The sequence below is a fragment of the Engraulis encrasicolus genome, chromosome 3, assembly GCF_034702125.1.
Source record: "Engraulis encrasicolus isolate BLACKSEA-1 chromosome 3, IST_EnEncr_1.0, whole genome shotgun sequence".
NCBI lineage: Eukaryota > Metazoa > Chordata > Actinopteri > Clupeiformes > Engraulidae > Engraulis > Engraulis encrasicolus.
This window is the reverse complement of record NC_085859.1, coordinates 11,734,347-11,755,482: the sequence shown is the minus strand read 5'-3', so window position 1 is coordinate 11,755,482 and position 21,136 is coordinate 11,734,347. Positions and strand designations below refer to the sequence as shown.

Below are 21,136 nucleotides of genomic sequence, written 5' to 3'. Positions count from 1 at the left end.
ACAGGGAATAAATAATAACTCTTGTTTAAAGTGTAAGGCATTAAACTACTTTTGCATTACTTTAGTTACTTTCGCCAAAAGAACTGTTGGCCTAAATATGGATCTGGCAATTTATTAGTGTAAATCAAGCTCATGAGTCATGACTATTTCACCTCCCATCCAGAAGGTGTTTTGGCAGCATGCAAAAACTACCAGGTTCAGGAATAGCTTTTTTTGACCCACCACACCGAATACCACTAAAATCCAGGTCATTGTAATGCATTGTAACTTGAGTTATTTGGCATTGTAACTAAGTAAATATTACAGATTTTTGCCCTGTAATGCTTAACATTGCTGCATTCCAGCTAAAAGTAATGCATTACAGTAATTCATTACTTTTCTAACGCATTCCGGCCCAAAACTGTTAATAACTTAGTCTGCTGTGCCAGGTTGAATTTTTATTTTTTTCAATACAACTCTTGGGTGGGAATGGTAACGTTGTCTATGTAATTTTGCCTTCCATGGGGGGCCTACAGCAACCTGAATCTTAGGTGCCCCGGACCCTTATTAATCTGGCCCTGTCCCCTTGGACAACAAGGCAGGCAGTAACCTTTTGACAAAATTGACCTTGTGACCCACGATGGTTAAAAATGTAGTTTTTCCTCATGCTCAAGGTTGCTACTGAGGAAAACAAGGTCAGCTAAATAATGACAGTTAATGACAGACTGACAATGGAGAAAGACGTGTTTCTCAGAGCCACCAGCAAGAGTGTCCTCCATGTTGGATTCCGGTGTCCGGGTGTGACCAGTTAATTTGGCTATTATTACATGCAGATTTAGAGAAAGTGCACCTTTCTTCGCGCATTTCGCGCCTCCCCAGGGACTCTTTGGCGCCTAGATGGTGGCACCTCAATAATCTACTGTGGTGCTGCCAGTGGCTGCGCTGTCATGGTGAATATTTATGCAGACTACAAATGATCATTACATTTAGAATAACCCAAGTGAGAAAAAATTTGAATTTAAAAATATTTCCCCATGGTCCAATGGGCCACACCCAAATTTTGGGCCGGGAAATGTCCCGATAGTTATAATGGCCACTCCGGCATTGCTCCTGATACAGTTCATGCACCCTACTGTATGTGTGTCCGTCCCTGCCTCAGGGACGAACTGTGATCCCGGGGGCCCCTTGGCCAGCCAACAAGAAAGCAGTAATCTATCTTTCCCTGCCCCGTCTGCAGGTACACATGTCCCTTTGTGGAGAAGTTCTCCATAGACATAGAGACCTTCTACAAGTCGGACACGGGAACGCAGGCGGATGTCTTCAACCTCTCGCCCGCAGAGAGACGACAGAGGACCCTTGGTATGACGTAACACACACACACATGCACGCGTGCACACATGCACACACACACACACACACACACACACACATGCACACTATACAAACACACTATACAAAGACACTATACACAAACAAACAAACAAAAAAACAAGCACATGCGTGCACACACGCACACACACACGCACGCACGCACGCACGCACGCACGCACGCACGCACACACACACACACACACACACACACACACACACACACACACACACACACACACACACACACACACACACACACACACACACACACTTCCCTGGGTAGACAGGCTCACTGAAAGAAGGCCACCAGTCATGAAAAGTGAAAGAGACACACTAAGACACCAAGAAACACTCACTAAGACACTAAGATTTACTCCACTGTATTGGCATCAGGCTTGAAAATAAGAATGTCTTATGCTGGCTTTACTTTACAAAGCCCAGCATGACAGCACATTACATTTAGCTGATACTCTGTGATAAATGACAGATTTCCTGTGAATTGCGATGCGATACAGCAGGGGAAGTTCCATTGGGGTAGGATACCTCGCCCAAGGCCCAGGTGCTAAGGCAGGTGTAAGGCAATACTGTGTTGCCAGATTTGAGCTGCTAAGGATGGCCGTCTGCAGGTAAAAAAATGATAAAAAGGGCATTCGGGCAGGTTTTCTTGCAGATTTATGGCCATAGCAATCAATCGAATTTAGTTCACATTGGGCGGGATTTAGTGCTTCCAGGTGGGTTTTCAGCATTTTTTTGTGGGCTGGAAATCACGAGTCTGATCTGGCAACCCTGAGGCAATACTGCAATTACTCAAGCTCCCCATCCACATTTTTCACACGACCTCAGGAGCTCACTCAGAAGACTTTTTCTTTTCTCTTTTCATTTTATTTACATGCATGCCTTTTGCTTCTGTAGTGGGTTTTATTTATTTTGCTACTAACAGTCTGTTTTATTTTAAATTCTATTGCTTGTAAAAATCTAGCCTGCCTATTGGACACCAGATGGAAATTAGCCCTTGGGCTACAATCTGGCATATTTACATATATGTACATGTCTGTATATGTTCATTAATGTGTAATGTCCTGAACAAATAAAGTAAAGTAAAGTAAAGTAAAGTAAAGACTACCCTTTTCCAACAAGTCTGCCACAGTTTAATCCTGCCAGTCAAGTGGCAGTCTACCTTGCGGCTCAACTGAAACTTGTGGGTCGACAACGGTGGAAACAACCAACGGTGGAATCACATTAACTTTCTGGAGTACAAATTGAGTTAACATTATTCAAAAGTGTATGATCTAATCCACAACAATGTGGCAGGGGTTACATTTTTTTTACAACTTTAATGTAATTGGTATAATCCCTACCAAAATTCTCAATTCGTCTGACATCAGCATAAGCGTAGCCTCCCCCCCCCATCAAATATATAAGTCGATTTAAAGTGATGTGCGTTAAGACATGCCGTTATAAATTTGTTGTTACCAGAACGGCAATGACTGGAATTACTAACTGCTCTGTGTTATGTCATAGTAATGTAGTACTATGGTATTTCTCTCTACTATGACTATTACAACATGCCACAGGAGGTACGGCGAGCATTATGGGCCTACAAAGTTGATGCGACACATATGATGAAAAATCAGTTGTATCACTACCATGGTCGGAAACATTGTGTTTTTGTCACTTCGTTTGTATGATTCTGGTTCAAGAGTTCTAATTTTGGTCAGTGGGAATGAAGGCACACACACATGCTGCTGCTGCTCCTGGAAACTGAACTGGCCTTTAAAGGGACACTGTGTGAGATTTTTAGTTGTTTATTTCCAGAATTCATGCTGCCCATTCACTAATGTTACCTTTTTCATGAATACTTATCACCACCATCAAATTCTAAGTATTCGTTATGACTGGAACAATTGCACTTTTCATACACTTTTCTGCCATTTTGAATTTCCAAAAATAGCCATTTTTAGCTGCAAAAATGACTGTACTTGGACCATGCTAGAAAATATGTGTTTATTACTTAGTAAACTTTCATGTATCAAATTTGGCAATATGCGACACAGTTTCACTGAGCAGCATAGTTGCAGTACCTTTTTTGACCATTTCCTGCACAGTGTCCCTTTAATGTATGCTCGGACGTATCAACTGTGACTGGCCATTTGCTTCATGCAAACGAGCGAGCAGTGTCTTGTCTGCCCTGGAGTATCTCAGTTACCTTCCTGTGAAAGTAACGAATGAGCTGAGGCTATATTTATTCCGTGTGAGCAGGCGACCCCTAGTGGCAGCTATGTGTCACGGCGCGGCTTTGTGAATGGGCGGAAGAACAGGTTCCTGTTTGTCTGTGATCATGGTGTTGACGTGTGACGTCTGGTCTGGGTGCGTGTGCTTGGTTGTGTGTGTGTGTGTGTGTGTGTGCACGCGCCTGTGTGCATGTGTGTGTGTGTGTGTGTCTGTATATGTGTGTGTGTGTGTCCGTGTTTATGTGTGTTTGTAGTGTCAGCAGGGCTTGAAGGCAGGCAGTAACCTTTGAAAAAATTGACCTTGTGACCTACAATGGTTAACAATGTAGTTTTTCCTCATGCTCAAGGTTGCTACTGAGGAAAACAAGGTCAGCTAAATAATGACAGTTAATGACAGACTGACAATGGAGAAAGACGTGTTTCTCAGAGCCACCAGCATGAGCGTCCTCCATGTTGGATTCTGGTGTCCGGGTGTGACCGGTCAGGACATGTAATGTAATGTAATGGTCTGTCATCCCCTGCATAGACTTCATACGCATTGTGAAGTACCCCATCCCACTGTAGGAATATCAAGGAATATATGTAGAGAGCAGAGAGAGGGTCTAAGGCACTCTGAAGTGAAGTTAAAAAGTCCTTTATTTTTATCCCACTCTGAATGTCCCACTCTGAAAAAATAAAGGACTTTCAGTTGCATAACAAGTCTAGGAGTTATAAATGACACTTTAGCTGCATCCTTCCAGCATACAATTCACCAAAAAACAATTACAAACTACGTAATGTTCCTTAAATTTTGTATAAAAACCCACATCTCAGCCATTGCTCTATTGAACTCGCGCACCCCCTTGCACGCACCCCAGTCTGGGAAACCCTGCATTACACCAAAGAGCCCGACTCATTTGCATGATGGTCAGAACACACCCACAATCCTAGCGATGGTCACAGTTTCTGTTGTATTTTGTGTGTTTGAAAATATAAAATACAGTATTTTGATGATTGATACAGTTACGGATATGTATTTTTTTATCGTATTTGTAACACTTTAGAGCTGGGTATTTTGTATTGTATTTGGAAATACAATTACATTACATTAGTATATTAGCCTGGGAACTCCCATGCTGCCTTAAGTTCTACACAATCGTTTCGATCTGAAAGACACTTGTGATTAGGTCTGGTGTTAACCAGGCAATTATTATATTACATTACATTGCACTTGGCAGATGCTTTATAACCAAAACGACTTTCAAAAGAAGACATAATCTTAGCCAACATTGCTAGCAGATACAAAGTGCACAGGTCAGGAAATATACAGAACAAGTGCAGATGCAAAGAAGATTTAGTTTCATTTTTTTTCTGTACTAAAAAATGAAACTAACCCTTCTTTGCATCTGCACTTGTTGTTCTGTATATTTCCGTTGCACTTTGTATTGTTGTATCTTTGCCCATCCCTGCTCCAGGGGCTGTAAACAATACCTGTAATATCCGTAAGTGACTTTGGATACACAAGCATCAGCTAAGTGTAATGTACAGTAATGCAATGAGTAGAGAGTAGAGTAGAGTAGAGTGCTTTTATTGTCACTTTATAAATACAGTGAGATTATGTTTGGAAGCAACCCACAGATGCCCACAAAATTAAAGATATATTAACAGTAGGGCTGTAACGATATTGTATCGAACCGAGAAATTGTGATACACAGAGTCACAATACTGTATCGTGATACAAAGAGGCAGTATCGTGATACGCCCTTTTAACGTTTTGATACCCATCTGCCCAGAAAACAACCACATGCTATGAAGTGATAGTGCTTCCAAGCATCATCGTTAAACTTTTAAAAATGATTTGTAGCGTCTTGTAACCTATTCTACCTTTTAACTATCATAGTTTTTATTTATAAAGATTATAATGTTGGCAAATGTAAAATCGAGGGGTGTATCGAACCGTAGGTCATGAATCATGATACAAACCGAATTGTGAGTTGAGTGTATCGTTACAGCCCTAATTAACAGTATAATAATCAGAGTGCGATTTGTCAGAAATCCAGAAGGGGGGATATGTTTCAGATTTTAAGCAATATCAATGGAATTACATTGAACGGTGATACAATCATTTGAGAAAGTGGCGATATCAAGACCAGAAGGTGGGACAATCCCCCCCATCCCCCCCTACAAATCGCACCCTGATAATAATATTATATAAACGTCCATATGCGTCTCACGCTAATGTAATGGTGTGATTTCTCCAGACCCCATCGACATTGTGAAGGACCCCATCGCATCGCACGAGTACAAGCTGGAGGAGGACCCGCGCATCTACTGCTCAGCCAAGACCAAGCGCGGGCCCCTGACGGACGACTGGATCGAGGACATCATCTACGACCCCAGCAAGGGGCCCGTCATGTGTGCCTACAAGCTCTGCAAGGTCGAGTTCAGATACTGGGGCATGCAGTCCAAAATCGAGAGGTTCATCCACGATGTTGGTGAGTGGATGGTTTGGGTGTGTTTGTGTGTCAATGAGAGAGAGAGAGAGAGAGAGAGAGAGAGAGAGAGAGAGAGAGAGAGAGAGAGAGAGAGAGAGAGAGAGAGAAAGAGAGACAGACAGAGAGAGAGAGAGAGAGAGAGAGACTGTCTTTAAGTGTGTGGGGGGAAAAGGGTGAGTGTGCATGTGTGAGTGAGTCTTGATTTTTATTCTGTATTCTATATTTCACTCGTAGGACACAATTTGTTTGTAGAAGGCATTCTACGAACAAATGATAAATGAGGCCCCAGGTCTACGTAATGTGGTGCATGTATGCCCACCGGCAGACGTGCTGCTGGCAGGTCGAGTGGTGGGGTTTGACCATGAAGGAGTCTGTATAATATGTATGTAGGTGTGTGTATATAACTCTGTGTGTGTGTGTGTGTGTGTGTGTGTGTGTGTGTGTATATGTGTGCGTGCGTGCGTGTGTGTGTGTGTGTGTGTGTGTGTGTGTGTGTGTGTGTGTGTGTGTGTGTGTGTGTGTGTGTGTGTGTGTGTGTGTGTGTGTGCGCGTGCGCGTGCGTGCGTGCGTGTGTGCGTGTGTGTGTGCTTGCATGTGTGTGCGTGTGTGTACGTGTGTGTGTGCTTGCACGTGCGTGCGTGCGTGCGTGTGTCCCCCGCAGGCAGAGATTCTTTAAGTATATAGAGATATGCCAGTGTAATAAGTTGCTATGGGCACCTAACATGACCAGGTTCCGGTCTGCCTAAAGGGGCGTGTCATAACCCCCCCCCCTTGCAATAATAGAACCCGGAAACAATGGGCCAATGGAACCTCTCTCTCTCTTCTCTCTCTTCCGCAGGTCTGCGTAAGGTGATGGTGCGTGCCCACCGGCAGGCCTGGTGCTGGCAGGACGAGTGGTGGGGTTTGACCATGGAGGACATCCGGGAGCTGGAGCGCCAGACGCAGCTGGCCCTGGCCCGCCGCATGGCCCAGTACTCCAACGAGGGCGGAGGAGGAGAGGGCGAGGAGGAGGAGGAGGAGGAGGAGGAGGAGGAGGAGCGGGAGGAGCAGGAGAGCCTGGACAAGTGCCAGGAGGCCCAGGAGCTCGAGCATGACAACCAGGTGTGGGGGCGTGTGGGAGGGCGAGTGTGTGTGAGAGAGAAAGAGAGAGAGGAGAAGAAGACAGGTCGGGGTGTGTGTGTGTGACCTTTAGTAATGCACTACAACTTGGGCATTGCCATTACGGTAACAGCAAATTTATAACGCAGTGTCTAAACGGGTTAAAGACTAAAAACAAATTTCAGGACACCCCGAATAACCCTTACTGTGTGTGTGTGTGTGTGTGTGTGTGTGTGTGTGTGTGTGTGTGTGTGTGTGTGTGTGTGTGTGTGTGTGTGTGTGTGTGTGTGTGTGTGTGGGTGTGTGTGTGTGTGTGTGTGTGTGTGTGTGTGTGTGTGTGTTTCTGTGGTGTTTCCAGAGCCAGCACCTCCTTCAGACCCCCAGCCCCAACAATAACGCCCAGCAGACGCCGTCCGGCGCCCCCGACTCACTGAGGGCCTCGCGGGGACACCTCACCAAGCAGTGGTCCACCTCCTCCAGGTCCTCCCGCTCATCCAAGAGAGGAGGTCAGACACTATACACACACACACACACACACACACACACACACACACACACACACACACACACACACACACACACACACACACACACACACACACACACACACACACACACACACACACACACACACCTCACCAAGCAGTGGTCCACCTCCTCCAGGTCCTCCCGCTCTTCAAAGAGAGGAGGTCAGACACTATACACACACATTACATTACATTACATTACATTACATTACATTACGTTACGTTACGTTACGTTACGTTACGTTACATTACGTTACGTTACATTACATTACATTACATTACATTACTTTACGTTACGTTACTTTACGTTACGTTACGTTACGTTACGTTACGTTACGTTACGTTACGTTACGTTATGTTACATTACATTACATTACATTACACACACACATTACATTACATTACATTACATTACGTTACATTACGTTACGTTACGTTACGTTACGTTACGTTACGTTACATTACATTACACACATTACATTACATTACGTTACGTTATGTTACGTTACATTACATTTTTATTACACACACATTACATTACATTACGTTACATTACATTACGTTACATTACATTACGTTACATTACATTACATTACGTTACGTTACGTTACGTTACGTTACGTTACATTACATTGCATTACACACACATTACATTACATTACATTACGTTACGTTACGTTACATTACATTACATTACATTACATTGCATTTGGCAAACCCTTTTTTTAACCAAAGTGACTTACAGTCAAGGACATAATCATAGTTATATCACTAGTCGAAAAACTAAGTGCACGTCCCTGCCGTGGCCAACCGGTAGGGCACTCGCCTGCCATGCGGCTGACCCGGGTTCGATTCCCGGCCCGGGTCCTCTGCCGACCCCTCCCCTTCTCTCTCTTCACTGTCCTATCATAAATAAAGTCAAAAAGACAAAAAAAGAAACAAATTGCAAATATACTGAGCTGTAGATGCTAAGTAGGGTTAGTTTTTTGTGGTACATTGACACAGGGTTAAAGTGATACTGTCTCATTTTTGGAAATAAGCTTATTTTACAAATTTGCACTGCCATACTCAGAAAACGGTTGAAAGTACAGGAGAAAGGTAAAAGTCAACTACTTAACTCAAGGGGAGGTTTAAAATAAGCTTATTTCCAAAAATGGGACAGCAACACCTTAAGTAGAGTACACATACACACACATGCAGGCAGTTAGTGGTCAGATAGATGGGAGGAGATGAGAGTTGATCAAGAGTGTAAACATGGAAACAAACACATTAACACACACACACGCATGCATGCACAGACACACACACACACACACACACACACACACACACACACACACACACACACACACACACACACACACACACACACACACACACACACACACACACACACACACACACACACACACACACACACACACACACACACACACACACACACACACACACAAGCACGCCTTGCCAACAATTCCAGACACAGTTTTGGAGCCACTGTATCAGTTTTCAACCACAATTTCAAACATGTCACAGATATGCAGAGATACTATGGCTGTGTGTGTGTGTGTGTGTGTGTGTGAGTGTGTGTGTGTGTGTGTGTGTGTGTGTGTGTGTGTGTGTGTGTGTGTGTGTGTGTGTGTGTGTGTGTGTGTGTGTGTGTGTGTGTGTGTGTGTGTGTGTGTGTGTGTGCCCTTACTTTCCCTGTCAGATGTTACAGCAGCTATTTTTAGCATCAGCTGTGACATCACCAGAGGAGGTTTTCACACCCCCATCACTAACACTAGGATTCATCACCATAACACACATACACACACGGACGCTAGGGGTGTAAATCACAGCCTCCATGATGATACAATACGGTGTCGATTTCTTAAAGCAGGGATTCGATTATTTTCGATACTTAAGAATTCCCCACGATACGAAACGATTCGATTCAATTAGATTTTTTCCTATTACCTTTTCACTTATATTATGTTATTATGGAGCTAGGACATTGGACAGGGGCCACCGATTCGATTATTTTCGATACTTAAGATTGCCCACGAACACATGCACGCGCGCGCACACACGTACACACGTACACACGTACACACGTACACACACACACATGCATGTTGTCCTGTTGACACACACACACACACACACACACACACACACACACACACACACACACACACACACTCACACACACACACACACACACACACACACACACACACACACACACACACACACAGTCTCTCTCTCTCTCTCTCTGCCCTCATACACACACACACACACACACACACACACACACACACACACACACACACACACACACACACACACACACACACACACACACACACACACACACACACACACACACACACGCGCACACACACACACACACACACACACACACTGTACGCACACACACACTACGTCTGCATGTCAGAGACGCCTCTCCGCGGTGTCAGGTCCAAAATAGATGGCACCTCCTGAAGACTCTGATGGGGGTCTTGACAAGTCAACGCCCCTGTCTAATGCCACTGTTTTCCATGGGCATACTGCTAGAGCTATGACACACTGAAAGAAAAGTCTGCAACGCCAAGCTCCCGTTGCTCTTCTTTTAATGTGACGTTTCGGGCAGCATGCCCTTCATCAGATCTGATGAAGGGCATGCTGCCCGAAACGTCACATTAAAAAAAGAGCAACGGGAGCTTGGTGTCGCGGACTTTTCTTTCAGTTTTTCATGGTATTTTTGCTGGTTCTGCACCCATCTTTTTGAGACAGATGTGCATGTTTTTTTTCTCTCTTTAACATACTGCTAGAGCTGACAGTTTGGAGAGATCTAACTAACACTTGTACACGTTATGCTAGGGCTGTAACGACACACTCAACTCACGATTCGGTTCGTATCACGATTTTTGACCGACGGTTCGATACGCCCCACGATTTTTTGTTATTGTATGTTTTGAAATGAATGAATTGGCTTTTTTCACATTTGCTAACATTATAAAAGAAAATGATGATAGTTTATAGGTTGAATAGATTACAAGAGTCTAAAAAAAAGTTTAAAAAAAATAAATCATGATGATGATTTGAAGCTTCAAAACACCATCACATCATGTGATGTGGTTGTTTTCTGGACGGAAAGGTAACAGAACTTTGAAAGGGCGTATCACGATACTGCCTCCCTACACCACAGTATAGGATCATGTCTCTGTGTATCACGATTTATCGATTCGATAAGATATCGTTACAGCCCTCAGGTCTTGACATTCACCTTTGCACCCACTAGGCCACTGTGGCTAGTGATTTTCCGAGTCACTAGCCACTCAGGTATTGCACTAGCCACAGATTTGTTTTTTTTCTCCCTTATTCATGATAGCGCATATCTAACCTCAGAAGATGAAGTGCTAAAGCAAGATGAGTGTAAAGCTTTCTACATGGAAGTATATCAGCATTTGGCCGGTTGGCAGGTGCCAGTGTCAAGCCCTGCCTACATTGGGCACATGCAGAGTAGAGGGCAGGAATAGAGCTCTCCAATGGCCAAAGTGGCAAAGTATTCTCCAAAACAAACTCTTTTGCATAAAATTCTGACATAATTATAAATTATAATATTGCATGTTATGACCGATATATTGTATTTACACGCCCTGTAAAAGGAACCTTACGCGTAAAATTAAATGTTACCTATATTTTATAAAGAAAATGACGCGGATATTATTTTGAACTAAGCCTATCCGTGTGTGTGTGTGTGTTTGTGTGTTTGTGTGTGTATGTGTGTGTGTGTGTGTGTGTGTGTGTGTGTGTGTGTGTGTGTGTGTGTGTGTGTGTGTCTCTGCAGTGAGCCCGTCACGTCACAGCCTCTCAGAGTGGAGGATGCAGAGCATCGCTCGGGACTCAGACGACAGCTCCGACAACGATGAGTTCTTTGACGCGTACGGTAAGTGTGTGTGTGTGTGTGCGTGTGTGTGTCTGTGTGTTTTATATTTGTGTGTGTGTGCGTGTGTGTGCGTGTGTGTGTCTGTGTGTTTTATATTTGTGTGTGTGTGTGTGTGTGTGTGTGTGTGTGTGTGTGTGTGTGTGTGTGTGTGTGTGTGTGTGTGTGTGTGTGTGTGTGTGTGTGTGTGTGTGTGTGTGCGAGCGAGCGTGCGTTAGTTCAACTGTGTCTGTGTTTGTATATGTGTGCATGAGTCAGTGTTAATTTCATTGATGGAAATTTTTCGTTACAGTTTTAGTCACCGATCGTTTTTTCTCATGGCTGAAACTATAATGAAAGTTGTTGACATTTTCATCAATGGATCAAAACAGATCTACAATATTCGACTATCAGAAGACTATCAGAATAACTTTAGTTGGTGACTTGGAAAGACACTCGTTCACACCTACACACTGTACACACATACACACACACGCGTTCATTCACACATCACACAGGGTTAGGGTCACATAGCCAACAAGATGTTGCACATGACTTCAGGTGACATCTAGTGTAGTCTAGAAGCCACAGGTGCCTCCGGTCACATGTCAATGAAGCATTATTCTTTTGGAGCAGACGGGGAGGACAAGACTGAGGAAGGGAACACAGCACCAACATGAAAGTAGGTTTGAATGACCAAATTAAAATAATAATAATAATAATAATAATAATAATAATAATAATAATAATAATAAAAATTCTCTAATTATTATCATTAACAAAGCCCTAAGTTCAGGTGAATAAGCTAAGGAGCTCATACTAGAGATTTAAGCTGCGTTCAAAAACACTTTTTATACCTGCTGCTTGACTATAGCTTTTGCACTGAGTGCACTCTTATATGGGTAGCAAAACAGCTGTATATAACCTACAAACCACTATGTCCAATTTATGATACATTAACACACAATTTGTGATATTCCATACAAACTACGGTATTCAATAACCTACATCAGCATTAGCTATTTGTAGTGTAGGAAATCTCAGTATTGTATAATGAAGCACTGCCTTTCCATAACACATTAACCTGACTGTCTCCAGATGAGTGTGGTTCCGCCTTGCTCCACAAACATGTATCTGGTACTGCTATGTGGAAATAGTAGAGTCAAGTCAAGTCAAGTAGGTTTTATTGTCAATTTCTTTACATGCACTGGTCATACAAAGAATTTGAAATTACATTTCAGTAGATGTCCGTCCACTGTAGCTCTGCTTTTAACATTTATTCAGGTCATACAACATCTTGACCCACCATTAGACATGCCTGATGAAGACCCTGCTGGCCGGGTCGAAACGTTGTATGACGTGAAATGTTTTTCAAAGCGGAGCCACAGTGTGCGGAGATTTACTTTTGCCACTGATCTGATGTGCCTTTGTCCTGCACTTGGCCTCAGAGAGGTAGGATGTGATCTTGCTCTTACTCTTATGAAGATTCTGGTACTGCTTTGGCCATAGGCGTAGCTCTCTCAAGTCTTGGTTTTAAAAAAAAAAATCCTTGCACGTGATTAGGGAAACCACTTGTCTGGCATTTTTAATGACATGCTTCCCAAGTGCTCACATATTTGACAACACGGCCAAGTTGAAGTTGCAGAATGTATGTCGAACCGTGAGTCCATGCGAGCCACCATTGTTGTCTGGAGAAAGGGTTTCTTTTCACTTCTTTTGTCCCTTTTCCACTATGTTTAAAGGGACACTGTGCAGGAAATGGTCAAAAAAGGTACCGCCACTATGCTTCTCATCGAAACTGGGCTGCCTATTGCCAAATTTGATCTTTACATGAAGGTTTACTAAGTAATAAACAAATATTTTCTAGTATGGTCCAAGTACAGTCATTTTTGCAGCTAAAAATGGCTATTTTTGGAAATTCAAAATGGCGGACCATGGAGAAGATCCCTCTTTTCATGTATGAAAAGTGCAATTTTCCCAGTGATAATGAATAATTAGAATTTGATGGTGGTGGTAAGTATTCATGAAAAAGGTAACATAAGTGAATGGGCAGCATGAATTCTGGAAATAAACAACTTCAAATTTCACACAGTGTCCCTTTAAACTTTTACTACATGACATCTCTAAAAGCATCTGGAAGCAGCAGGGCCAATATGACCAAGACCCAAGTGTAGCTCGGGATGCGGAGCGGAAACACACGGCTCAGGCGAGAGGCGGGTTATTAATAGCACAACATCTAACAGTTAACAGATAACATTTTAACATACTTTTTAGAAATATAATGTAACCCCTTTGTGCAGAGCCTTAGGCCTACTGTCACCAAAATTGTAATGACCATGTCTTAATCTGTTACTCATGGCTCTCGGCAATGTCATAGCAATGTTGTTATGATGCAGTTGAGTATTTTCAGCAGAGTGAATAGGCCCATTGACAGAAGAGACAACACTAATGATTGGTTTTGTGGGTGGGAGGGGATTTATTAAGGGGAAATGTGATGCACTGTATTTCAACTACTGTTGAAACTCGTTTAAAATCAATACTAAAAAAAAATACTTGAAGAAAAAAAAAAAAGGAGAGGCAGCACTAAAGAACACGGAGTGTCATGTGCATTTCTGATTTTAGCTCAGTAAAATTATTGTTGATTTTGGGCCTGAGTCTACCAAAAGTGTTTTTTATGCGCTGACAGCACCTATTTTTAATACAAATTCTTTGGGCTTCAGCGTCTAGATCACCTTCCGTGATCAAAAGACATTGGCAGAGACATTCTTAGCAACGTAAATAGTCCAAAGACCAGAAAGCACCAGGAAGGCTTGGATTTGAGTGCTTTCTGTGCTAAAAACACGTCTTGTGAACACAGGCCCTTAGTTGACTAAAATTCAATAAATGTTTAGTAGACTATAACTTGATGACTAAAACACAAATCATTTAAATTAAATGACTAAGACTTAAAGTGATACTGTCCCATTTTTGGAAATAAGCTCATATTACTCACCCCTTTGAGTTAAATAATAGTGTTTTACCTTTCTCCTGTACTTTCAACTGTTCTCTGAGTATGGCAGTGCAAATTTTACCTCCAAGCTAGCAGTTAACATTGACTCCTATGAGACCAGTTAGCGGCCAGCTGGTCTCATAGGATTCAATGTTAACTGCTGGTATGGAGGTAAAATTTGCACTGCCATACTCAGAGAACGATTGAAAGTACAGGAGAAAGGTAAAACTCAATTATTTAACTCAAAGGGGTGTGTAATATGAGCTTATTTCCAAAAATGGGACAGTATCACTTTAAGTTCTGTCAGGTTCATTACAGTCAAGAAACACAAGACGAAAACCTTGTGCAATTTCTTTATTTAATACAGTTAGTTATGAGTCAAATTTGTGATATGGTTCTCTTCAGAGGAATACCCTGGTTGTGCTTGAGCACCAAGGAAAGCAGAGATTCAACATGACGGAGATTTACCTATGCCATGTCATCAGGCCCGTAGCCAGGGGGGGTTCGAGGGGTTCGTTCGAATCTGAAAATCTGAATCTGAAACCAATGAGGGTGAAGAATAGTTAATTAGCTGATTTTGAGCACCTGAGACAAAATAAGACGCTCTTGACTACCATGGCCTGCCAGAACTAACGCTGCACTAGATTTTACATTTTTGTCAAGAGACTACAACTAATACTGAATCAGAATTAACACTGGTGTGAGTATGTGTCTGTCTTTGTGTGTGAACGAACATGTGCATATGGGTGTCTTTTTTGTGTGTGTGCGTGCATGCCGTGTGTAAAGTACATGTGTGTGTGTCATTCACAATACCTGTGAATTATAGTCTTTCATGCACCACATGGGAATAAGCCACTGTTTGTTTACTATGGAACAGTTTAGCCAGAATGAACTCACCAGATGATTATGGCTGGATTGTAGTTTGGTCCAATTGACTTGATTATCTTGCGGTATGCCGTTGATTGTTTCTTGTGCTGTATTTCGCCTAGAATGATAAGTAGATTCCCCGTTGGTGCTTTACTTTGTGTTGTCACAACCCTATGTGCCCCCTGCTGGTGCCAGTATGCCGGTGCATGGTGATTGTGTGGAGTAGTGAATATTGTCATAGTGTTGTTGCAATAGTTTGCCCTCAGAACTTGGCTATAGTAGCAAAATCTCTCTTACTTGGCATTCTCTACTTTCTGCAACACCCTTGTCCTTTCTCTTCTCTCTATCTTTTTACTCTCCATCTTTCTGTAGCCCTAACCGCTTCTCAGTGTACTTGTGCGCTTGTGTGTGTGTGTGTGTGTGTGTGTGTGTGTGTGTGTGTGTGTGTGTGTGTGTGTGTGTGTGTGTGTGTGTGTGTGTGCGTGCCTGCGTGCGTGCCTGCGTGCGTGTGTATTTATCAATAGTTACGTAGCCTTACGTAGTATGTACAACTTACAACTTGGCCCTTTTGACTACCATGAGCTGGATGTTTGCAAACCTTCATAGTTGAGATTATCACCACAAACGCTTCCAAAATCATTGTTGTAATCATTTGGACATAATACTACATGATAACCACATCACAACAGGATGATGTTTGATCACAGCATTTTAAAATTGATGAAATTCATCAGCAAAATCACTGTCACCAGTGTGTGTGTGTGTGTGTGTGTGTGTGTGTGTGTGTGTGTGTGTGTGTGTGTGTGTACATACGTATTTCATTTGTATGTATGTGTTTGTGCATATGTGTGTGTTCTGCATTCCTTTTACGTATGTCTGTCTGTCTCTGTATCTCTTTCTGTCTGTCTCTCTCTCTCTCTTGCTCTCTCTTTATCTCTCCCTCTATCCAATGTGTCTTGTCTTATCTATCTATCTATCTATCTATCTATCTATCTATCTATCTATCTATCTATCTATCTATCTATCTATCTATCTATCTATCTATCTATCTATCTATCTATCTATCTATCTATCTATCTATCTATCTATCTATCTATCTATCTATGTCTGTCTGTCTGTCTGTCTGTCTGTCTGTCTGTCCGTCTTGCTCTCTCTGTCTCACTCTCTCTGTCTCACTCTCTCCTTCCGGTTCTTGTCCTCCATATCTATCTATCTATCTATCTATCTATCTATCTATCTATCTATCTATCTATCTATCTATCTATCTATCTATCTATCTATCTATCTATCTATCTATCTATCTATCTATCTATCTATCTATCTATCTATGTCTGGCTCTCTGTCTGTGTGTCTCTCTGTGTGTCTGTGTGTCTCCTGGTGCAGACTACTTCTTTGGCTTCCCAGTGGAGAGCCAGCATGCTTTGGGCCTTCAGCTGCAGTAAGGGGAGAGGGGAGTCCGCTGCTGTTCCTGACCTGCACACACACACACACACGCACACGCACACACACACACATGCACACGCACACACACACACACGCGCACGCACACGTACACGCACACACACACACACACTCACACGCACACACACACACACACACACGCACACGCACACGCACACACGCACACACACACTCACACACGCACACACGCACACACACACACACACACACACACACACACACACACACACACACACACACACACACACACACACACACACACAGAGACACACACACACTACTTCATCCTTACATTTCTGTTGGACATTCTCTGCGCCACATGAACGCTGAATTGTTGGTGCATTACAGACACTAACGCTCTTATCTGGGGTGTGTTTCTCGCCAATGTCGTCGCAAACTAAGTTAGCAACTGACTTGGTTGCAGTGCAATTTCTCATTGGAAACCTAGTAAGCTGCCAACTGGTTAGCAACAAATGTTTTTGAGAAACAGGGTCCTGGATAGTTGTGCTGGTGCCCTCCTTCTTGTCACTGGCCCTTCGAGGATTCCAAATGAAGGCATTCATGGGCCATTCCAAAGTGATAGGAAGTGGGATGTTTCTGACCTCCAACTGGGTGAAATGCATCGGAATGGCTGTCGAAGCGGGATGTTCAAGTTACTTACTTCTCACTGCCTGAGACTGATGGTGGTGGTTCTGTACATATTTGATGATAAAGGAAGATGATCATGAAAATGATACCGACAATGATAATGATGTTGATAATGATAATGAATATCTGTAAATGTTACACTCCAAGCATGTAATAATAAAAAAAAGATGATTTGTGGAGAAATGCATGTTGTCCGTCAGCAGATAACGTTTAGAACCACGCCAACACTGAAGTTGAGAAAAATGCCTTCAAAGTTTTGGTATTACATAATAGAAAATATTAGTTTATTATTTAGTAAACTTTCATGAAAAGATCAAATTTGGCAATAGGCAGCCCAGTTTCAATGAGCATAGTTGCAGCACCTTTTTTGACCATCTCCTGCACAGTGTACCTTTAAAGATGGCCATAGTTATACTGTAGAAATCTCTGGTAAACAATCAGATGTGGCTTTCAGGCTGGCCAGAGTAATGCCAGAGATAATAGGTTTCTATGGGCACCTAACGTGACCAGGTTCCGGTCTGCCTAAAGGGCCGTGTCATAATGCTCCTACAATGAATAGAACAGTCCTTAGGTCTGCCTAAGGGGGGCCATAATAGAACCAGGAAACAATGGGCCAATGGAACCTCTCTCTCTCTACTCTCTCTGGTAGTGCTGCTTCCACTTCCTGCATCAGTTACGTTCGGAACCTAAGTGCTTACCTGCGAACCGCTTGGGTTCATGGCGGCTTGAAGGGGTATGCCACTATTTTGGGGCTTACTGTAATACAGTTAAAATCGTTGGCTGGGGTTTATAAAGGTGGTAAAGTGTCTTATTTTTCATGTTAAGCATTGTCTTGCATGCATGCTACACAGATGCATTGACTTTCACTAGCTTAGCGACATGCTCCCTCTGTTAACTTGTAAATAAACCTGCTGACAGCTACATTGTCGTCACGGTTCAGAGACAACTTGTAGAAAAAATCAAGTATTTTTCCGTTTTCATCTCAAACCAACTTCCTCAATGTTCGGATATATAGTATGATCATGGCAGCGGGTTCGACATCCTCCTCGGGAACATGAACAGCCACGGTTTGGGGTCATCCCTATGTTCCCCGGGTCCTATGTTCCCCTCTACCGGGGAACATAGGACCCTTTTTTCAAAAAAGGATTCTATGTTCCCCACCGCTTCAAAGTAGACTGCTGCCACATGGCAAAGTGCAGGTTGTTGTTGCACCTCTGAGGTTAGGTTTAGGGATAGTTTTGGTCAGGGCACGAATTGAAAACTCAGAAACATAGGTTAGGTTTAGGGATGGTTTGGGAAGGGCACAATTTGAAAACTTGGAAACATACAATGCGGGGAACATAGAACCCTTTTTCAGAAAAAGGGTCCTATGTTCCCCTTTCTCATACAAAGACAGGGGAACATAGGACCCGGGGAACATAGGACCCGGGGCACATAGGACCCGGGGAACATAGGAGACGGGGAACATAGGAGACGGGGAACATATGTACGCTCCCCACGGTTCTCTGTTGGCCTGGAAGCGCTAAGAGAGAACCAAATCCTCCCTCTGCTTCCCTGCCGTCTTCCATCAAAGTGCCCCAGAGTGTCCAAAACTGATAAAATATGAATGATGAATGAATTAATAATTATTGTAGGAAGTGATAGCTTTTATAGAGTACATATTAATATTGTGATTGAATCACTTCAGTTGGCCCCCATGCCTACTGTATGCTGCTACTGCTGGATTGACTCGACAGCGTTACCTGTGTTGCTGGTCGGATTCCTACACAAGATAGCCTTCTTTTCTAATAATAAAGTCAATATGTTCCTCTGCCTGTGCTGGATAAGAATAACTGCCTGCCTGATGAATAAAGTGGAGTGAATGTAAGTGGACAGATCAGAAGGATTAGATTTGGGTTTTTACAGAGAGAGTGCACGTAAATATATGCACACGTATGCACGTTTCACTTGGCATGCAAGCTTTCCACTCTGCGTACTTGTCCCTCTGGTCATTCCAGATGCTCTGCTATGTGTCACAAACGCAGGATGACGCATGCACGCATGCATGCGGGCACGCACGCACGCACGCACGCACGCACGCACGCACACACACACACACACACACACACACACACACACACACACACACACACACACACACACACACACACACACACACACACACACACACACACACACACACACACACACACACACACACACACACACACAGGATGCAATAGGGGTGACTCAGCCTGGCCCTCCCTCTTGATATTCCACAATACTTCCTGATGTAAGGGGCAGGTGAGCAGCAGGGTGATGAATTCAATACAACACAATAGAATATACAATACAATAAAATGCAATTCAATACAACACAATAGAATATACAATACAATAAAATGCAATTCAATACAACACAATAGAATATACAATACAATAAAATGCAATTCAATACAACACAATAGAATATACAATACAATAAAATGCAATTCAATACAACACAATAGAATATACAATACAATAAAATGCAATTCAATACAACACAATAGAATATACAATACAATAAAATGCAATTCAATACAACACAATAGAATATACAATACAATGAAATGCAATTCAATACAACACAATTAATGGATGGATGGATGGATGGACAAATGGATGGATGGATGAGTGATACCTACTGTATAATCAGGGTGCGATTAGTACGGGGGGAAGTGGGGGATTGCCCCCCCTTCTGGTTCTGATACCTCCACTCTTCCTACAGGATTTTAATATTTGCGGTATGAAACTCCATTGATAATGCTTAAAATCTGAAACTTGTCCCCCCTTCTGGTTCCTCAACGAATCACATCCTGCCTATAATGAATGAATATGCCAGTCCAGGGTGCTCTACAAAAAAACACAAAAAAATGAAATCCAAGAAAAAACTGCGTTTCACAAACTTACAGTAAGAGACCTTATGCTGTGTATATGGGACGGAATGCATTTTCCATAGCTGGGGTGGATTTCTCAAAAACAAAGTTGCTTACTTCATTAGCTACTTTGTTGTTTTCAATGCATTTTTCCATTGGCAACTGCCAAAGTTGCTAACAGGCTAATAACTTCTCTTTTGAGAAATGCACCCCTGGTCTCACTCAGATTCACTGCGGACTAAAACGGGGCAAGGATGGTGCGTACACTCGTTTTGAAGTTTGTAGTATGGAGTTATCATGAAGAGAATGGTGGAAATGCAATCCTGCCTTGTAATGAAACTAGGGATGCAAATTATCGATTAACTCATTAATCATTAGTTGATAGCCTTATCGATCGACTTACGATTAATTGATAAGCAGCGTTTTCCCCCTGAAATCTCAATGTTTCTCGAAAAAAACTCATTAGTAAAAACTTTCTACTAAATCTAAACATTTTAATTAAAAATTGAGATAAAATACAGCATTTAAATTAATTCTATTTAAATTCTTTAATCCAAAGGTGATTTAAATATTCCCACTATTCACACGTACTCTTCATATGCCCATGTCACTTGGGTCTCGTCAGTTGAATTGTAGATTAATTGCGATTAATGTCTTTTAATCGATTAACGCATTGATCGATGAAAG

The 21,136-nt window shown here is 42.5% G+C and overlaps 1 protein-coding gene across 5 annotated transcripts in view; it reads left to right on the top strand.

The window, feature by feature from the left end:
• Window positions 1-21,136, top strand: part of LOC134445712 (membrane-associated phosphatidylinositol transfer protein 2-like) — an 84,976-nt gene that overhangs the window by 16,898 nt on the left and 46,942 nt on the right. For all 5 annotated transcript variants that reach the window (XM_063194754.1, XM_063194756.1, XM_063194755.1 and 2 more), the window contains exons 4-8: window positions 1,217-1,338; window positions 5,822-6,055; window positions 6,894-7,156; window positions 7,512-7,659; window positions 11,513-11,611. In XM_063194754.1, coding sequence (XP_063050824.1) covers window positions 1,217-1,338; window positions 5,822-6,055; window positions 6,894-7,156; window positions 7,512-7,659; window positions 11,513-11,611 — 866 coding nt within the window. The remainder of the gene's footprint in view (window positions 1-1,216; window positions 1,339-5,821; window positions 6,056-6,893; window positions 7,157-7,511; window positions 7,660-11,512; window positions 11,612-21,136) is intronic.